General features: G+C 41.2%; 2 protein-coding genes across 3 annotated transcripts in view; one reads left to right on the top strand and one right to left on the bottom strand.

Annotated features, from left to right (window-relative positions):
- The window catches only part of ddah1 (dimethylarginine dimethylaminohydrolase 1), a 128,244-nt gene that overhangs the window by 26,886 nt on the left and 81,734 nt on the right, over window positions 1-19,624 (top strand). The window contains exons 9-10 of one of the 2 annotated variants that reach the window (XM_042417347.1): window positions 4,599-4,723; window positions 7,327-8,172. In XM_042417347.1, coding sequence (XP_042273281.1) covers window positions 4,599-4,723; window positions 7,327-7,904 — 703 coding nt within the window. In that variant the 3' untranslated portion in view covers window positions 7,905-8,172. Of the gene's footprint in view, window positions 1-4,598; window positions 4,724-7,326; window positions 8,173-19,624 lie in introns of those variants that run through there. The other variant, XM_042417350.1, reaches the window with a different exon arrangement.
- On the bottom strand, window positions 15,310-19,422 carry ccn1 (cellular communication network factor 1). The gene is given in 5 exon segments (XM_042417346.1): window positions 15,310-17,332; window positions 17,449-17,651; window positions 17,780-18,124; window positions 18,448-18,682; window positions 18,899-19,422. Coding segments are annotated over 5 exon segments (1,527 nt in total). The 5' UTR covers window positions 19,340-19,422; the 3' UTR covers window positions 15,310-17,029.

The following is a 19,624-nucleotide window of genomic DNA, read 5'->3' as shown; positions in this document are numbered from 1 at the left end:
AATCGTCGACAAGCAAATGTCAATAAATAAATACAGAAAATACTGCGCATTTTTACAAATAATTACCAAAGATAATACGCCCCAATTGTACATAAAAATGCAATTAATGATACTGATTGTTCCACTTAATTTGAATTTGTTTCAAAGCAAAAAATGTCGGTTGCTACGACATTGAATCAAATTTTGTGATTAATGACCTTTTGAATTGGGCATAGTGGCTCATTGTCCATGTTTTATTTATGCTTAGATGATATTCACTATACATGAATAAAGACTTTGTTCCACACACACCACTAGGGCCGTACCCAAATCAGAATTTTCCAAAGACGACTTTGAGTTGGCAGTTTTGGCTGAATATTGGGATTAGTCAGCTGCTTGTGGTTCTGGTTTATAGTAGTTTTTAAAGTAGTTTAGCCGTCATCACTAGCATTCAGAGCTTCACAGTAGTGAACAGAAACAAGTCACTCTGCCCTAGATTTCCACCACCTTTCTCTATTTCCATTACAGTTAGTTTTTCTAGTTAGGTGATCTTGCAATATGACTCCGTTTGGAAAAGTTTACTGCCTGCCATGCTGTTATCCTGTGTTGCCCCGTGCACAATGACACAGCCGAAATAAAAATGCAGTGATTCGACTGAGGGGCTTCTCAGCTGATGATTCAAATCATGGACCTTTAAGGGGCAGCCCTACACACCACAGACCAACAAGGTGCACTTGTGCCCCTCCATAACATTATATAAGTCTGGGCCAGAGAGTAGGGATTATGAAAGCCTGATAAACCCAGGGTTTTCTCCACATTCTTGTACACATGAATACTGTGTGTAGATTCCTCTGCTTTGGTAGTGGGCTCTTTAATACCAAAAGCCCCTCAGCTGTAACTATATGACACTACATTAATTTGTTTTAAATTTATAGTAATGGTACAGAAGTTGAGTTTTGCTAAGGTATTTTATAATAGCATCAAGCCCAGATAGAGTGGAAATGTTTGTAGTACTGCAAATTCACACTTACTGATCTATACAAGGGAAATATGTGATATCACCCAATGTGGAAATTCCCATGGTCACTCCCACCAGGGTGGAAAACATGCAACAGTCAGCAGTTGGCGTCATGCTTTCACAGGGAAACATACATCACTGCTAAAACATAAGAAGCTGTTCTGCAAATCAACTGCGTAAACAGTTACAAAAAGAGGTTTTCACAGACAGACTACTGGCTAAAGAGAGGAGGAGTGCTAACCAAGCATATGGTTTTCTGAATAAAATAATTAATAGAATAAAACTTTTCCACAGACAACCAGAATATCATGTCATCATGTCCAAAATCCTGCTTTGAGATCGGACCAATGCTTCGTTACAGCAGCACAACAAACCACTTCACTGTTCACTTTAGTTTCTACTCTGTATTGCAGCTCTCCCAATTTACAGTAGCCACCTGTTGTTGTTTTGTTTGGCCAGTCGGTGGTAGCATGGGTGGTGGTGGTGTCACATGAAATGGTCACTTCCAAGATGGAGAGGTATGTAGACAAAGGCATTTCCTGCTGAGAATTTCTGATAAATGAGTCATTTAGCAGTCAGAGATTGTTCCTGGGAAATGTTTTATACATGACTTGAGCTGCTATTAGCCTGATATAGTCACAGTCGTTAATCAGAGGTTTGGAGAAAGAATGTTTGACTCTTGTCTTGTCAAGTTCGTAGAAATGAGTGATTCAGTGGCATAAATCTCTCTCTGTCTCCCTCTTTTTCTCTCAGTAACCTTCTCCTGTCATACCGTAATAGCTTTGAAAATGGGGGTTAAATAATAAGTGCTTGTCAAGTTCATAATTCAATTCTTAGTACGTGTTTATTGTCAACATTATATTGAGGGTGGATGAATGGAAGTAGGGCAAAATTAGGATGCTTGTCCAAGGGGGAATTACCTTACATTAGCTAGGTACAGTTACATAACAGGAGCATGGCAGACTATAGCTCTGATGAGAGGAGAGGGCCCCCACAGACTGAGGCCACATCCCATTTCAGGGGTCCCAAACAAGGTCAAAACAACGCAACCACAAAAGGGCCTCCTCTTTTTGAATAACACAGTCTTAGAGGTAAACCCTTAATTTTAAACTGTATTATTAATGTTATGAAGTCATAGCCAGTGGTAGTCATGGCTACGTAAAGGTCAAGTCTAACACAAAGGCTATGACTGCATGTTTTTCGGTGTTGAAAATCTACTGGAATATCAACCCGCTCCAACAAAAAAGCTCTTGTGCTAAACTAAACATAGCTGTGTAACCAGTCAACATCCTCTTACTGGAAAGGAGACAGTCTGTGCATCAAGAGAACCATTCACACCCTTCTGGATGTTTGTTTGTGTTATTTTTTTTTCCATGTTTATTTTTTTTATTCATGCCACTCCCGAGATCCAGAGGATGCCCTTAACTCCTTTCCCTTACCCCTTCTTTTCCTCTCAGTCAGCCGAATCCCGCAGAACATCTACGCCTGTTGACGAGTCAGAAGTAGAAATGCTGTTTTTACACTCGCAGCCAAAAAAGGAAGTCTGTGTGTTCATTGTGTTTTTTTTTTAAACCATAAAACACTGATGTTTCTGTCCTTCCAAGCTGTGCTTTCTCTCACATATTTGTGGCAAACCCTCTCCTTAGCCCTACTGAGCCTGTCGATCTGCTCTCCCTCAGCTTGCCCTAAAGCTACGTTCAAGTTTGTTTCTGTGCAACAGATGCTTCCTCACTGGTCTCCTGCAATGCTTGACTAGTCTTGGGTATTTTTACTAAAATAGCAAGGCATTCATAACAACAGATATTATGTAATTGTTCTGTGTCACAGTGTTATTGTGGTAATATTCCTATTTATTTTGATTTGTGTTCATCCCTATTCATTGCAAGTTCCCGTCAGCCTCAGCTGTACTGAGATTAATGCTAGCGTAACAAGCTAAATGTTCATATGTTATCACTTAGCGGGTGTGTTCAGTGGTAAAGAGGGAGCTAAAGAGGACAGCTGCATGCCCAATATCAGAATCATCAGTGTGCACACCACAAATACATATCAATGTTCCAATGAAACAGCCATAATGTATCTGCCTTCATCGTCATCATAAAACAATGCAGGTACCAACTTTTAGACACCATCGTATATTGTATTGTATATTTCCACCAGATTAACCCAAGTTTTCACTACATCCACCACATTAACACTGCTATCTTCTCGCTGATGGGTTTCAGCAGTGCAGGGGAAAACAATAGGAACCTCCGTGGAGAGAACATCAGTCATGCCCTCTGTTCATTCACAAGAACATTATATAGAGACCAGATGTGTGCGTGTTCTTGGCCCGGCTTTCTAGAAATGGCCGGAGCCTTAACAATCCCATTGACACTACAGGGGGCTGCCATCTGCTTTGCCATCAAGCCATCTTGCACTGTTGTTTACAAACACTTATGTTTTAGGTTAGCTTGTATATCCACAAAATAGAAAACATCCGCGAATATTCATCTATTACAAACTAGACATAAAAACAAATTAAATGAAAGTGGCACTTGTCTGTTCTGCACAGTGCAAACTGATGCAGGCCTTCTGGAAATTCTACTCTATTGTCTTCTAATTTCACTGCTTAACCTGCGACACAATCTATCATACCTTTTTATTTTTACCCTAAAACCCATGTACCAATTAACGTTGTCCCTGCAACAGTTTTGTTGTGCTGTGGCAATACATTTTCCTGTGTGTTTTGAGACCCACAAGCTATTACTTCTTTCCTTGATCCTGTACTGTTTTATTTGTGGGATTATATGAAATAATCTTTATCCCACCTAAGAAAGACTTATCGAGGAGGGAGGGCTTCTTGGAAGTTGGCCCACCGGTAAAGACCTGTAAATGTCACATTATAGCAGGGTGCTTTGATTGGCTTGAGGAGTGGGTGTCTACTTGGGCATTTCTAGGTCTCCTTGTGATTTTAGCAAAACAAACAACGAATGGCTCAATAACCCTTATTCTGTCAGGGGTTTGAAAATTGGTGGGGATGGTGCCAGTTACTGTTCATATCCAGAATATACCGTATATTGCTTAATATGTTGGTGATGACAGCCTTAACTGGATGATTCTGAATCAGTTGAATGTAGAGATGAGCCATGTTTCCTCAGAATCCAGTTAATTATTTAGTACGGTTATTTACGACCATCCCTAATGCATGACAGGACAACTTAGAGACAAGACTAGTCTGATGTCATCTCATAGAAAGAGGAGGCGAGAGAGCTGCTTAATGTGCTCGTGAGAGATGTTGTTGATTCTCGGTAAAGTCACTTTCCATCTCTTGAGACGAACACCAAGCAGGGTCTTCGCTGTGCCAAGCTATGACTTAAATCTCTATCAATCCTCAAAAAGTTTCTCAGCCATCATCATGCCACAAGCGGCTGGCAATAAAGAGCTTTAGTCACCAGTTAAAGGGTTTCAACTACAATGTCTGTCTTTGTTGCACCTAAAAACTTGAAATTACCAAATATCCATAATTATGAACAGAATACCACGTAATATAATTTATCCAGCATGCTGTAATTGAATCCGTTTTGTAATCTCCTGCTTAATTTTTTTTTAATACCTGAAATAGGTACCACAAGTTGGACCTTCAGAAGAGCCTGAGGGACAACCTGAGCTACAAAACACTGATCGAGTATCCTGTGCTGCATGTTGTCCTCAGAGATTATTGGAAGGACTATCCACTGAAAGGACCAGGTAAATAAAACAACTTTTTTAAAATGTGATGAATGTCAGTCCTATCCTTAATCCTGGACCAAAACTAACCCACTGATGCTTTGCTTCACTTTTCTACTTGTGGTCTAACACTCATGTTTTCTGTAAGTAAACAGAAGGCGGACATAGGGCATGAGTCAAAACCAAATGACAACCCCTTTGGACTCCCCTGATTCCAGCAGCATTGTATCATGTCCTGGTTTCTCCATCTGGGACTTTAAAAACTGCCTGTTCCCTTATTTTTCACTATGGCAACATGCTACCACAAACGGAAATGAGTGTGTTCTGCACAGCATCACACACACCAGCTCAACCTCAACAGCGACCTTGGCCAAAAAGAGGATCAAACATGGCTTACTGTTGAACAGTGACCTCATTAGTTGTGAAATGACAGAGATGAGAAGATGAGAAAACAGTAGAACAGGAGGTCTTCTTCTTTTTCTCACCTGTTTGTCAGTCTCCTCCACTGTTGGGTGTTTGGGGCCAAGAGGTGTCAGTGTTGTTTAAGTAGAAGTGCTTATCATGAAAAAACATACAACTATTTGTTCCTGCATGTATGTGCACAGTGTGGTCAAACTGAGTATATCTCAGAGGGGTTAGTATGGTCACAAAAGACCACATTAACCCAGTATCATTATATTGTCATTCCCAGACGGCCTGAATGACGAATGAGGTCATTTTAGCCTGTGTGTGTGTGTGTGTTTTCAGTGATAAGGCCTTGGTGCCATGCTGTTTTGCTATAATGTTAGTCATAGAAACATCCTGATAATTTCACATGCCACGGCCTGGGAAGCTGGGCAGGATGTGATAACAAGCAATCGGACACTGTGGCAGCAGCGTGACCAGTGAGGATAAAGTAGCATTGAGGGCCTAGCAGGCTCCAAACACGCAGCATGCAGTCAGTCAGTGTTCTGGTTCAACTACATTTCTTGCCTCACTGACTCTGAGCCAGCATTTCTGTGATTACTTTTTTACCTTGCTCTGAACAAGTTTAAAATCCAAATGTTGTCACCCTCTTGTAGATGATCTGTGCTCTACTAGAAGAGAAAGGATTTAGGTTATAGGTCATGAACAAAATGTAAACAGAGAGTTAGACAATTAATCAAAATCAAAACACAATAACTTTGAGCTCTCTATTATAGCATTTTTTTTTATAGATGTCTCCTGATGGAATATGCCCATCATCAGAGTGTTTGCACTGAGGTGAGTGTAGGCTCCAGGTACCATTGGCTTGCTATGCGTAGCCAAACCAAAGCCACAGTACTCTACTGTTTGGAAACAGACCAGGAGTAACTTGCAGTGAAGACAGACTGACCCAAATCCCTGGCAGACTAGGGTCTGACTTAAAGAGGTGTTTGCTCTAGTGGGAGGAAAGTTACGCTACCTAGCCTTGGGATACAGGTAAAGAGAGTGTTCAATTTATGAGTAACGGTGCGTCGGCCAGGGTCTCGCTGTTGACGTCATTTCTCACGGCTAGCGTAATGGAATAAGTGTTTCTGTGAAAACGGAAGGCTTCCCAAAGCAAGTTAACGTCCTCAAATGTCTTGTTTTGTCAGGACCAACAGTCCATAACCCAAAAATATTCAGTCTACTTACAGAAGACTAAAGAAACTGCAACATATTCTGGGAACAGAGAATTTTTGGCATTTTTTCTTAAAAATTACTCAAAACTACTAATCAATTATCAAAATAGTTGCCGATTAATTTTCCCTTGGTTTACAAATCAATTAATCGACTAATCATTGCAGCTCCAAGCACTAACTGATGTTGAGAATCCACATACTCCATCTAAAACTCACTCAAAACTCGCTTATATACATTACCAGTCAAAAGATTGGAAACACTTTGTCATTCAAGTGAATGGGAAAGTGTGTCTAAACTTTTGACTGGAACTGTACCTCAATGAACCTCAAAATTATATGGACAAAAAGACAATTGTATGGCCTTTAAATTCTAATGGTAATGGTCCATGGCACAGATAAATGGTGGACTGGAGGCAGGCATAGCTTTTTAATTGTGTCTCATGTTACAGCTCAAGGAAGAAAAGCTGAATTATATTAATTTTTCATCTTATAGGCTCAGCTGGATAACTCTTTTTTCAGATACAGGCAAGAATGCGTTGGCCAAAGTGTCTGAGGTTTAAAGTGAATTTTACACAAATGGGTACATACACATAATCGCAATGCATTTTATAATTCACCGGACTGTGGGGAGATCATGTTGGAGAGCTATTGCTTATAATTCACAATTATCATTAAAGTTGTTATTCCACAGCCTTTCTTTCACACATGTCCACCCTACTTTATTGCATAACAACATTAATTGCTTGGCATGCTGCCTCCTCCTGAAACAAGCATGGGGCCAAACCATAGCGTCATCACTCCCAAACTGTCTGTACTGTCCCTGTCTTTCTCACCACTTCTGTATACAATTGACCCCAGCTGTGCTCATACCAATTCTCTGCACGTACTAACTGATCACTCTGATCACTTTTGTACATGTTTTGACATAGTTAATTGTTCTTCTGTTGCAACAGCTATGTTTCATAATGCTTTTTATGTACAAATGGGATAATATTGTTTCAGCTGAACCTGCATCAGCCTGCAGTAGTTTCGCGAGAAAGAGTAAAGGGGTGGACCAAGTGGAGGAGGATCTGACCCAAGTTTCACCATCAGAATCTCGCATCCCAGAAAGAACCAACATCTGGACGGGAACCTCAGAGACCAGTCCTGAAACTGAGCCCCCACTGGAGAAAAGGGCCAAGAAAGAAGCAGGGAATGGAGAGCTAGAGGAGGGAGAGATCATAGACAGTGGTGATGAAGAGGAAGAGGAAGAAAATATTGAAGAGAATACCCCATGTAATAAGAGCTGTTATAGTGCCAAAAGCCCCGCTAATGACACGGACTTTACGAAAGATGAGCTAGCAGACAGTGTGGATAAAGTTGTTGATGACGGTATTAATAAACACCGCGACAGCAGCAGGGATCAGTGTGTAAATAAGGACATTACTGGTACTATTGATGACAATAGAGCTGCCAGAGAGAGTACTGAGGTCAGCATGACTAAGGAGGATGTTTTGAAAGAGCCGGGGGCTGTTCCTACCCACCACTGTCATGATGAAAATGAGTCAGCTAAAACTACTGACAGCTGTGGATTGGAATGATAATGCCGATTTTGCAGATGCTCAGGATGAAATGAGTGAGGGGGCAGACATATTTAACAGGAAGTCAGCAGTCCTGCATCAGTATACAGCAGACCAATGGAACCCGATAGTGTTTTCAGTATTTTTATACAGATTATTTTAAGAAATGGATTTACGAACTGTATCATTGTATATACATAAAATCACTTCAATGATATGTTTATAATTTAGGTTTAACTGATCTGTCATTGTAAGCATGTTTTCTTAAATAAAGGCATTTTTTGGAAATCTTTTTGTATTTGTGTTCCATGACTGCACATTAATGGTGGATAATTAGACTAGTAACAAATCAAACACATATCAAATATAATTTTTTTATATATGTATTTAATAATTAGCATAGAACGTTTAGGTTTTATAGCTCATTCTTGACATTGGAAATAGCAGCTAACAAAACCATCTCACCTCAAGGCCCATCCACTAGCTATCCTGGAGCTTTTGACTATATCACATGATCTTCATCAGAATGAAAGTTGCTAATGAAAATGAAAGTTATGTTTGTTTTACCAAGATCGAACTTTTAAATCTTTAAGAAGAGCTTAAGAAGTCTTTAAAGTGCTCAAAAAAAAAAGTAAATTTGACCATATAGAATTCCAATTTACAATTAGGCAAACTGTGATGATTGTGTAATATCATCAAAAGCTTCAGATACATTATCTTGAGGTGAGATTGTCAGTAAATAGTTTGTAAAAGAAGTATGTATCCTTCTGTTTGTGTCCCTTTATTGACCATTTGTTTTAATTGAAAACCAAGGGGAACCATCCCCACGCTGTGCCTCCATCACCTTTCAAGTTCAACAAATTTCTCCACTCTGTCAAGCTAAAGTAAGACCATTAGTCTCATTTTCCATCAGCTAATAAAAGTTGATGTTGACATGCTCGTTTTTCTGACACCTCTGGGGTGTCTCCCTGTGTGAATGTACTTACGCATGTGGAGTCTCTACATACCGTATTCTTACCTAATGTTAGTTTATTACGACAGCAGAGTGCCAGTAATAACTGACAGTGTAGCCCATTGGTGGGGCCTGTGTTTATAGATGTGTTTTTATAACCCATGCTAACCTCTTTTGGATGTTAACCCCTATGGATCGGCTTTCTTTGATGTCTGGCCTGTGATGACGCATTTTCCACCCTTTTGCCGTCAGGGGCAATGATCTCACATCTGACTGCGCATCCCTCTACAATGGAGAACTTAGAGACCAGAGACCCCCGACTCCTTGTCCTAAATGAGTAATGTAATTTTAATGTTAATGTTCAAATGTTCAATACATTTTGTTCATATATCCCACTGGGACCTGATTAAAATACATAGTTTGCTGAACAAACATCATCAGCCCAAAGCATGGGTTAGTTTTTGCTGCAGAGATGTTTCTTGCAGCTTCTTCTTGGGACTTTTTAATTTACAATCTCGAGAAAAATGTTGGAAATGTTAATGCAAAAGTTTTCTACATGCAAAGGGGATACCATGTCCTTTGGCACCATAGTGTGTTATCTCTTCAATGTACTAATCCAGTGGTGATTGTATTACTAATGTTGACTACTGGACCAGTCTTAAATTTGGATAGAAGCATACAGTATTACTTACAGTACTTTGATAAATGGTATCTTTTTGAGCAGACTGCCATTTGCACTGCATAGAAAATGACGCAACATATCGCCAAGTGGATGAAAGTAGTAGTAACCATACGCGTGCCTTCTTTTATCATGGCTTTGCCTGTGTTGAATTACCACCCATTTTATTTTAGCAGTTCGCTTAATTTTCTATCTCAATAAATTCACTCATTGTGACCACACAAAAGCAGTGCTTTTGTTTCTGTTTGCTGTTAAAAGTAATTCTGAGCTGTTTTTAGTCTGTGGAGAACGCAGGCATTTGAAATAATGCCTCCAATTTAACTAAATTGCCCATTGAAATTTCTGAAGTTGGTTTACACTTAATTAGTCTTGATTTGGTGGGCAGGGCTCAATTGTGCTGCGTGCAGAGCTGGTTTTTATGAGACCAGCTTTGGGACACAGCTCTGCTGTGGTGGCCTTATCCAGAATCTGGCTAATGTTGGCAGAACTCTGTATCAGGAAATGCAGGTACTGAAGCACAAAATCAAGTCTCCAGAGCCTGATGTCAGCCATTTTCTCATGACACATGGAGTGGTTGTCATTAGGCACACTAAGAATCATTTATCAAGAAGAACCTCCAAAAGTGCATGGAAAACATTTTGTTCAAAATCAAACACTTTTCATCTGCAACCAAGTATACAATTTTGCATGCATATTTCACGTTTTGAATTGACATTGAACTGATTTTTCGCTTACCTCACTGTTCCAAGCTTAGAGAAGTACCACTAAATCAGGCCATCTGCTTTTCCTAAAAATAAATGCTGTTCTGTGACATTTTGGAACACTCCACCATTGTGGTTTTCTGTTGCCTGTTAATTGTTGAGCTCACAGTTATTATAAAATCTAAACAGTTATTATGTACAGGTTATCCATGGTCAACAAAAACATTACCTTGTCATGATGCACAGGCACAATTTTTGGGATTTTCCCAAATGTTTCCCTCATAAATCTGTTCCCACGAGGTGGAACTCAGATGTAAAAATAAACCTTTTGTGGAAGGACTGCAGTGCAATTTGTACACTGCACAAGTATCACTAACATATTAAATCATCCTTTAGGACAGATTGAGGCCGAAGGCTCCAGAGCCTTCGGGTGATTGAACTCATCCTGCGTTAAGGATAAACAAACGTCACCACCACACTTCAACACACACAGACCAGTAATGTTGTCACTGCAGTCACCTCGGAGACTGGTCCCCAAAAGGTTGTTTAAAGAAAGTGATTCACTTGCTCCCTTGCACTTGCTTTTGTCTGTCTTGTATCAATCTGTCAGTCTAAATTAAGAGGACCTGCTTGTTGTCTGTGTTTTATTATCAGCCTCAAGTTATCATGGTGAAGTTTTTTTTAGCGCACCTGCTGTTGCCTCATGAAACATTCTGACCATGTTTCGTCTCTGCTATATTAGCAAAACAATGTTGTCCTAATTTAATGCAGACCTCACCAAATAATTTTCAAATATAACAGTTTGTTGGTATGCTGTTCTGTTCTCAACTCTCATTCCCCATCTGCATACCTGATCATTTCATGGAGAACAGCATCTGGTGGATATAATGATGCAGACTTATTGCCACCTTTTATATTTCCTTGTGACCATGGGAGCCATATTGTCAATAGCTGCTGGTAGGGTCTCCCAAAGCAAACCAGTCTTGGATGAGGGGCCTCGCTAGGAGCGATTCAAAGACATAAATGATCATCATTTTTGAGAGGAATGACCATGCAACATCAGGGAGACAAGGACCAGTGGAACTGGGCGTGGGAGGGGTACCCTCTGGCAAATACCTGATAACCGGGCTGCTACCTGTGGGGATTAGTCAGGGTTCTGGTGTGTTGGCAGTTTAGCAACATGGGAAAGCAGGGGCTTTTGCAGCCTTAACTCTGGTTACAAAAACTGGGTCTTTGGATATGGAATATCACCTTGCTGAAAGGAAGCAGTGGGAGCTACAGCAGTGTGGGATTTAAGCATACCAACTAGATATATCTGGGCTTCCCACTGCTCACAGCACCAGATCTAACACCAAACTTGTTGATAGGCTGGACTGTCTTTGTTCCTGGAGATACTCATTAGCATGATGCACTTTTTCCAGAGAACAACAGTGTCACCACTGTCCGATTATGTGTGGCAGGGAAAAGGCGCCGTTCAACATTTTAAAGTATACAGCCTTCTTGGAGTCCCTGTGTAGGGATCTTCTTAGCTCTGTAAGAGGACTTGCTAGTGGATTTTTATGCCTCTTATGCAATGAACTGTCCATTACAAACTCCATGTTCAAGTATAATATCTCGTTGATTGTTCCACAACACTTTAGGCCAAAGATGATTGATGGCTGGTGATGATTTACTTTGAAGTCAAATCAGTCTTTTTGGCTATGGTTGCTTTTTAGGTTTAGTCGGTGTGTCTGATCATGTCCTGGGGTGGCATGCAGCCGAATATGAAGCAGCTGGGATGATATTCAGTGCTGTCAAGTGTCCAAGTCGCTGCCCCATGAAAAGTAGTTTAAGTAACCATGAGATCAACAGGAGTATTGGTGCAGGGTTGGCATCAACAGGGCTCCGTCATTTATGTTGATGAACTTATATTAGTGACTCAAAAAATAAGGTTGCAGATAAAAGCAGCTGAAATGACGTTCCTTCTGGGCTCGCCCTCATTTGCTTTGAAGGAAGCCAGTTGAGGTATTGCAAGCATCTGAGCATGATGCTTCTTGAACAGATCTCTGTTGAGGTATTCTCGATGCGTCCAATTGGGAAGAGATGCTGGGCAAGCCTAGAGTATGTTGAAAGATATTACTATATATATCCTTCCTGACCTGGGATATGACATTTAAAATGCCTGATATGTGTTGAAAACCTAACATTCTGCGGTTTTTTATCTACTGACTCTGGCATGAGGACTACAAAATGTTAGGCCACATTTGGTGTGAGTGTATGCGCTTCTTTACTTACATATATATCTTTTTATTTGTGTGTTTACGGCGGGGATTTTTTTTTAGTGCATGAATCCAAAACTCACAGTTGCCACTCCTCAGCTACATTTTCATGGCACAACCATAGCTGGCTCCAGAGATCAAAAGATAGAAAAGAAATCAAAAAATGTGTTACTGGGGAAAGTGGGTGGCAATATATGGTCTTACAAGCCATTATTCTCTCACAATAGTGGAAACCAGGCTGCAATTACCCAGCATGAGGGAGAAGAAAAGAATAGGAAAATTTATCACTCTTGTCACTTAATGTTCCATAGGGACATCAGTAAAATCCCGAAGTCCACCACTGCTCAGGTCTTCAAAGCAAATTTAAATGCTAACCACAAAAAGTTTAGTGTGTTTTCTCAGGATTATTAAAGGCTATAACACTTACTGTTGAAAAGAGGAGTTCACTAGAGTCTGTTTTTAGATTCTGTTAATGTTAATAAACCTTATAGTTATTAATTATATCAATTGAGTGTCAACAGGTGCGACAATATTGTGTAAGGCAGTCTGTGGATAGTCAACATCTGAGATATTCTGTATATGAGGCATTGAAAGTGTATGGATTGAAAATGGATTGTAGATACAAATTAAGGCATTATTAAAAAGTTGAGGTTGACGCGCTGAAGTTAAACATGCCGCACATATTAAAGTCAAACCTCAGTCAGAATTCACTTTGTCGCCTGTTTTCTGAGTATCAACACTAGACTCCTTATAAACTGATGTAATTTAATATTTACAGTCTTCTAATAAAACAAATAAGAATTTAAAATGTATGTGTTTTTTTAATACTTTTATTAATCATTGCTTTAATTTCGATCACTTTAACTGACAAAGAAAATAGTCTTGCATGAACCACAAAGCCAGTGAGCAGAAGTGGCATTCAATACCATCTCTGCAGGGAAACGGAAAATGAAGGAAAATGTACAGCTTCTGATTATGTGATCTCATTGGTCTACCCACGTCAGACAATAGCGAGAGCAAATGCCAACATTAGCTCAACTGTCGATTGTATATGCCCCCTTGAAGACTATTCAGTGCAGCATTGTCTCCATTGGTCTGAGATTCAAGACGCCCAAAGGCTCAATACCTCTTCCATCAATGCTCAGCTTGTTTGAGCAAATAATCACTCCAGTAGCCAGCGGCCCTCAGGGGGCCGACAGTACAATCCAACAGCCTGGGAGGGAATTGACTCTGATTTTCCCCTAATCCTGTTCATCAGTTATTCTTATGTAATTGCAGATGGGGATCTGATGGGTGTGTCAGAAGACTTGTTGTGTGTGTGTGTGTGTGTGTGTGTGAGAGAGAGAGAGAGAGAGAGAGAGAGAGAGAGAGAGAGTTGATACTGATTACAAGAGGGTCCCACACCCTGTCAGGATTTGGCAAACGGATGTCTTTTACATCACTGTTTTACAGTGAGAAATTTAAAATGTAAAAGGCAAATACATAATTTAAAATAGCATTGTAATTTTATAGCATTGTAACATTTTATAGCGATGAGGCAGGTGCAGGTGTCATCAGGTGTGTAGATCTAGTTAAAAATCACACAGAATGCTTTTTCCTATTTTGTCCAGCAGATGGTGCTTTTTAAAACAAGAGGCTGGTTTTGCATTTGTACTTGGTGGCCAGCCTCTAACCCTCCTTGCTTCTTGCCACTGGGTTCCTTATAACAGTGAATATTAACCTGAGGTTATAGACAAGGGGGCTGTAAAATAGCTGACATCAGTGCTCAGCAGCTTCCAGCATGCTGTAATGGCCTCTCCCGAATCTGTTAGCTTCTGGTTGCACAGCATTACGTAGTGCTTGATGAAGCTTTAACGCTAATGTCTTTGTCATATAAACACATTTTGGGTTCAGGGAATGAGGTAGTCGCTGAGTGATTTAATTGCTGGGGCGCCTGTGTGTGAGAGCCTTGTTTGCCTGTGTGTCTGAGAGCGATAGTTTTTACAGGTTTGTGCACTGTTGGCCGGGACACCACAATTTATTTCTCACAATAAACATGGTCTTCGGGTTCTCCGAGACAGTTGAGGCTGAGGGATTGTGAACCTCGCTACTGTGCTTGTCTGTACGTTATAGAGGAATGCTACGGATGACCGAAAGGACTGCTCACATAACATACAAATACCATTACATAACCAAGTTAGCTGCATTGTGTTAACAAGACAAATGACAGTCTGATTGCATGGCACTTTCCAAACTATGAAGAACTGAGATGGAAATTTTCTTCTTTAGGAACCAACAGAAAGGGAAAGAGCAAAAACAGGACTCCCTGAAAGTGTTTTGACTGTAAATCATGGCTGCAAGGGGCAGCCACACATCTTTGTGATTAGGTAAACCTCAGAAGCCTTTCATGTGAGCAATCTGTAAAACCTCAGTGGGCACATCCTGTGCGGTATGCAGCTCAATCAAAGGCAATGTGTCCTGCTCAACCTCTTATTAAATGCACTCGATTAAGACTTATTTCCAGCAGCCATGCAGGAAAGTTGTGCAGAAGTGCCATGTAGATTGAGATAGACACATTTTTATAGTTGTTTGTGAGGAGGTAAAATGCCCTTTGTGGATACAAGTGAGTACTCTGGAGTGTTTGTGTATATTTGGAAAATCTTCTTAGCTAAAGTGAACATGTTGCTCTGAAATATTTTCCAACATCTGCCGCCCATCAGGATGTCTGCTTTCTGAGCCACTGCTGCATTCCTGAGCCGCTCCCTCTACCTGGATCAAAAAAGAAACCCTTCCCTGTCGTTGCCCCTGAGCTCTGCTCTCACTACCCCAGTTCAAACCGTACTGTCGGTATTTTGCACCAGGTGCAAACCTTTGCCATCAGACCCTGTGTCTGAAATAGAAGAATAACACACAAGGGTAAACTCCATCCTTTTTAGACTGGTACTTGTTGTTCTTTAATTATAAATGTAATATTGCACTGGGTTTTTCTGCACTTCAGGGTCATAAAACTTAAAGCCACAAGCATACAGAACCAATCTGAGCTCAGGTAAACATGAATAATGAAAACGCCAAAACGGGAGTCAAGTGGTGTTTATGTGACAGTAGCAACACTGTTTCAGTAGCTGGAAAACAAAACTTGAAGTTTCTATGACCACATGAGCAACCATGTTACCCCTGTTTCCTGCCCTTCCCCTGTTTCTACATCATAATAGTATTTCTTAATGCCTGTTAAACTGAAACCTTAAAGGGAGACTTAAGCCTCCCTTCTTCGCAGGACTGTTTACAACTGTTTAGCAGACCCCTGCAGTTTAAGAGCCAGCAGAGGCCAATGCAGCTAATTCACTTTTAAAGGCAACTGCTAATGAATTAGGTCAATTTGGTAGTGCTATTCCACTGTGTGAAAAAAAAAGCATACCCGGGAATGCATTCTTTGTATACAGCTCATTGTGTACAATAATAGTCTTTGTCCTTGTTGCATGGTGTCTAATCCCAGCCCATTCAGAGCAGCACTTAAGATTCTTGGCATACTCCCATACTCATTGCTACTCGTGGACTTAATCTTTTTTTTCCCCCTCTCGGAATCAGTCAAGTGTATGGCTTAGCCAGATCAAATAAAAGAAAGCTAGCTCGCTTCAGAATGGCATTCCAAAGCACAGAAAGTCAGGGGAGAGCCTCCAAGGTTGTGTTATATAAGAGCAGACTGACCCCGCTCAGTGTCTGTCTGAGAATCTGTTGGGTCTACAGAATGATATAACAGGAGGATTTTCTCTGGAAATAGTGACTTAAAATAACTTCCCCCAGCTGTGTGCATGTGAGCATTGTACTTTGAGTGCAGGTTGAACATACTGAACTCAGGCAGTGTCATATTTCATAAATAAATCAGTTTTATTTGTAGCATATAAAATTAAATCATTTTACAATTTATTCCAGTATGACACATAATATCCAAATAAAGTAGCTACATTTTTGATAAATAATATTAATAACAATAATAAAAACATTCATTCATCCTTTGACATGTTTCGCTTTGTCTTTTTCATGAAGGGAGTTCAATAGCTGCCACAAAACATGAACAATAATGCCCACGTCAGGAGGGAAAGAAACCATACACTTGTTAAACAAGTCGAGAGGTGACATTTCGGTGTCTTGTTCTTAAGATACAGGATGGTATGCTAATTGATGTTGCGCATGTGCATATGTACATATACACACACAAGTCTACAGTCTGGGTCATGTCTGATGTTAAGGATCAAAATATACACAGTGAATTGATATCAGCGACTAACATAAATGTACAAATATTAATTACATCTTGCTCCATAACGAAGCTACCTTGGATGCTCCATTAATACGAAGCAGTTCTTAGTTAAGAATGCTGATGTAGTCACAGCAAACAGTGCACTTCATAAAGTCCTCATGATGTAAGCCCACAATTCCTTGGGAATCTAGTTACAACAAGAAGCTGGTAGTTGATTGGTGGTCTATTTACACCCCTGCATTCATCTGGACTGCCATTGGCTGCCATTGTTGCTGCTGATCTCTCTGGTTTAGGGGTTTGGGACGTTCACTTTCACCAATCAGTCTCTGAACTTGTGGATATCGTTGGAGAGGCGGTAGAAGGGGTAGGAGGCTTCGTTGGCATGGGGGCAGTTGTAGGTGCACTTGCAGGACTCGATCATCATGATGTTCTTGTTGAAGGTCTCGCCGTCCTCGCAGCGGAACTTGACACGGATGGTTCTGGTGTCATGAGGGCTGCAGCAGCGGCCGTCCACGCAGGCTCCGCAGTATTTGGGCCTGTACTTCTTCAGGCTGGAGCAGCCGGCGTAGGTGAACTTCACTGGCTGGCTTGACTTCTTGGTTCTGCTGCACTTCTTTCCTTTCTGCAGACAAATGAACAGAGAGAGGGACCATCAGTCATGCACTCAGAGCCAGCAGGGATGTATTTTCAGTATCATGCATGCATCCATCACTTTCAGTCATGGTGGCTCAGGCTTACCTTCAGACTGGAGTAAGGTGACTGGGTGCATGGCCGCACTTCACAGATTCTTGTCTCTTTGACCAGCTTGCACTCGCTGTTGTTATTGGTGACTCTGGTGGAGATGCCTGTTCCACAGCTCTTGGAGCACTGGGACCAGGGTGTGGTTTGGACGATGCACTTCTGGCTGTCAAACATGTGGACCTCAGGCTGTGCTCTGAATGCTGTTATTAAAAGAAAAGAGGAAAAAAACATAACATTAGCAACTTAGAATCTTCCATATTTTAAGATCTTCCACATAGATATCCAGAAAAAACAAATAACTTGCAGAATGAAAGACTACTTTTCTTACCAGGTAAAGACTTGAGTCCTCCCTTGACAACTGAGATGAGCTCGTTCCTGTTGGTCAGATCTCTTTCCTGCTCATCAGTCATTGTGTCTTTGCCAAAGATCCTCTCCAGGATGTCTGTCTCCTTGCCATCATCGCACACCCACTCTTCGCAGCACTGGCCTGCTACCTTGACCAGTCTGGGGTTGGCACATCCCAGGTTGGGCAGGGAGAGCTCCTGTGGGCACAGTGGGACACATCCCACTGCCCCATCGATGCATGTGCACTGGTGTTTACAGTTGGGCTGGAAGCTCTCTCCGTTCTGGTAGATCCTGCTGTTGTACTCGCAGGGTCTGCCCTCTGACTTGGCTGCAGCAGAGAGAAAAAACAGGAGGAAAGGAATGTTATTCTTTCCTGCTCTGCTCAGAGACTTCTGCTGAAGACATCACATGGCTGCCAGATAAGGATCAGTTAAACTGTGAAATTCTTCAGGCTGCCTGAGGAGTCTCTGTCCCCCCACAGTGGGCTGTCTGTGCTTTGAGGTTTAGTCTAAGTTTCCTCCTATCTGCATTCCACAGAGCTGAAATCACACAGGTCCCTATACTCCTAAATAAAATCCCCCCTTATTTAAAAAAAAAAAACTACTTCAGACTGAGAAGCATGCACATCTGGAGCTGGAGTTTCATACATACCTCGGCAGATGCCACGAGTAGTAGCAGCAGCAAAGCTGGCCCCAAAGTTACACTCCAGCCCTTTAGTGTGGTCACACGGCTCGGTCAGGCTACAGTCCTCGTTCAGCTGCCTGGCGCAAACTTTGCAGCAGCTGCAGCCGTCCAGGACGACGCTCACGCCGGGTGCGCACTTGGGCATCTCCCGCGGACATTCACAGATGGAGGGGCAAGAGGAGGAGGCGGCGGCGGAGAAGACCTGTACAGCCAACAACAAAATCATTTATTAAAGACTGAAACTTTTTAAAATCACGCCACACAGAATATCTCACAACTAGAAAAAACTCTCGCTATTTTCATCTAGTTATTAAAAAGATTTGTTCAGCTTCTCCTCTTTAGGCCAAGAACAGATCATTATAACAGCATGCTGAAACTTTTCCCCCCTCCAGAAAGATAAAATAAAGAAATAACTCACCAAGTTGAGGCTTCCAAGGAAGGTAACGACAACAGTAAGCATCAGCATCTTGGATAAATTTCTTGTGCGTGTTCAAGAGGAATCCTTTTCCCTGTTTATGAAAGGTTGATATAGTCTGTCTTCGGAAGAGTCCTTAGGTATTCCCTCGCTCAGTCGTCTGTCTCTCTTGATTTGTTTGCTGGTAGTCTCTAGTGTTAGAGGCTCCTTTAGAGTAGATGAAGCTCTCGGTAAAGCGGTTGCAGTCTGCTGAGGTCCGGCCACCTCCGGACTTTTATACCGTAGTGGGAAGCTGACGTCGTTCCTGGGCTGCCTGCTGAACTGTTCCCAAACTATGCCAGGAATGTTTCTCGGCGCATTTTCCATCCAAGACCTAAGCTCCACCCTGTCTAAACCTTTCTTTTTTTCTCTCTCTAAAATGGATTTTTCCCCCCTGGATCCCATCTGAACACACTTTTCCGTCTCACATTTTTCCCTCCTTGTTTATCCCCCTTTCATTTTCTTCCTCTGCTCGCTTCTCACATCTATCAACCCAAGTTCAATTGACTTTTTTTTGTGGAAGCGTAGAGTTTAGGTGGTTTATTGCTACTTTTTTTCCTGTTGTGACATTTCTCCTCTTTTCTGTATGTCAACAAAAATGAAAGAAATGACTGGATATTTTTACTTTTTTTGGTTTAAGTTGACAACTCCGACGTTTTATAATGAAGTAGACTGATGGTTTTACGCACT

This window comes from Thunnus maccoyii, chromosome 7, assembly GCF_910596095.1.
Source record: "Thunnus maccoyii chromosome 7, fThuMac1.1, whole genome shotgun sequence".
NCBI lineage: Eukaryota > Metazoa > Chordata > Actinopteri > Scombriformes > Scombridae > Thunnus > Thunnus maccoyii.
The sequence above is the reverse complement of the archived record's forward strand: the minus strand, read 5'-3'. Positions and strand labels throughout refer to the sequence as shown.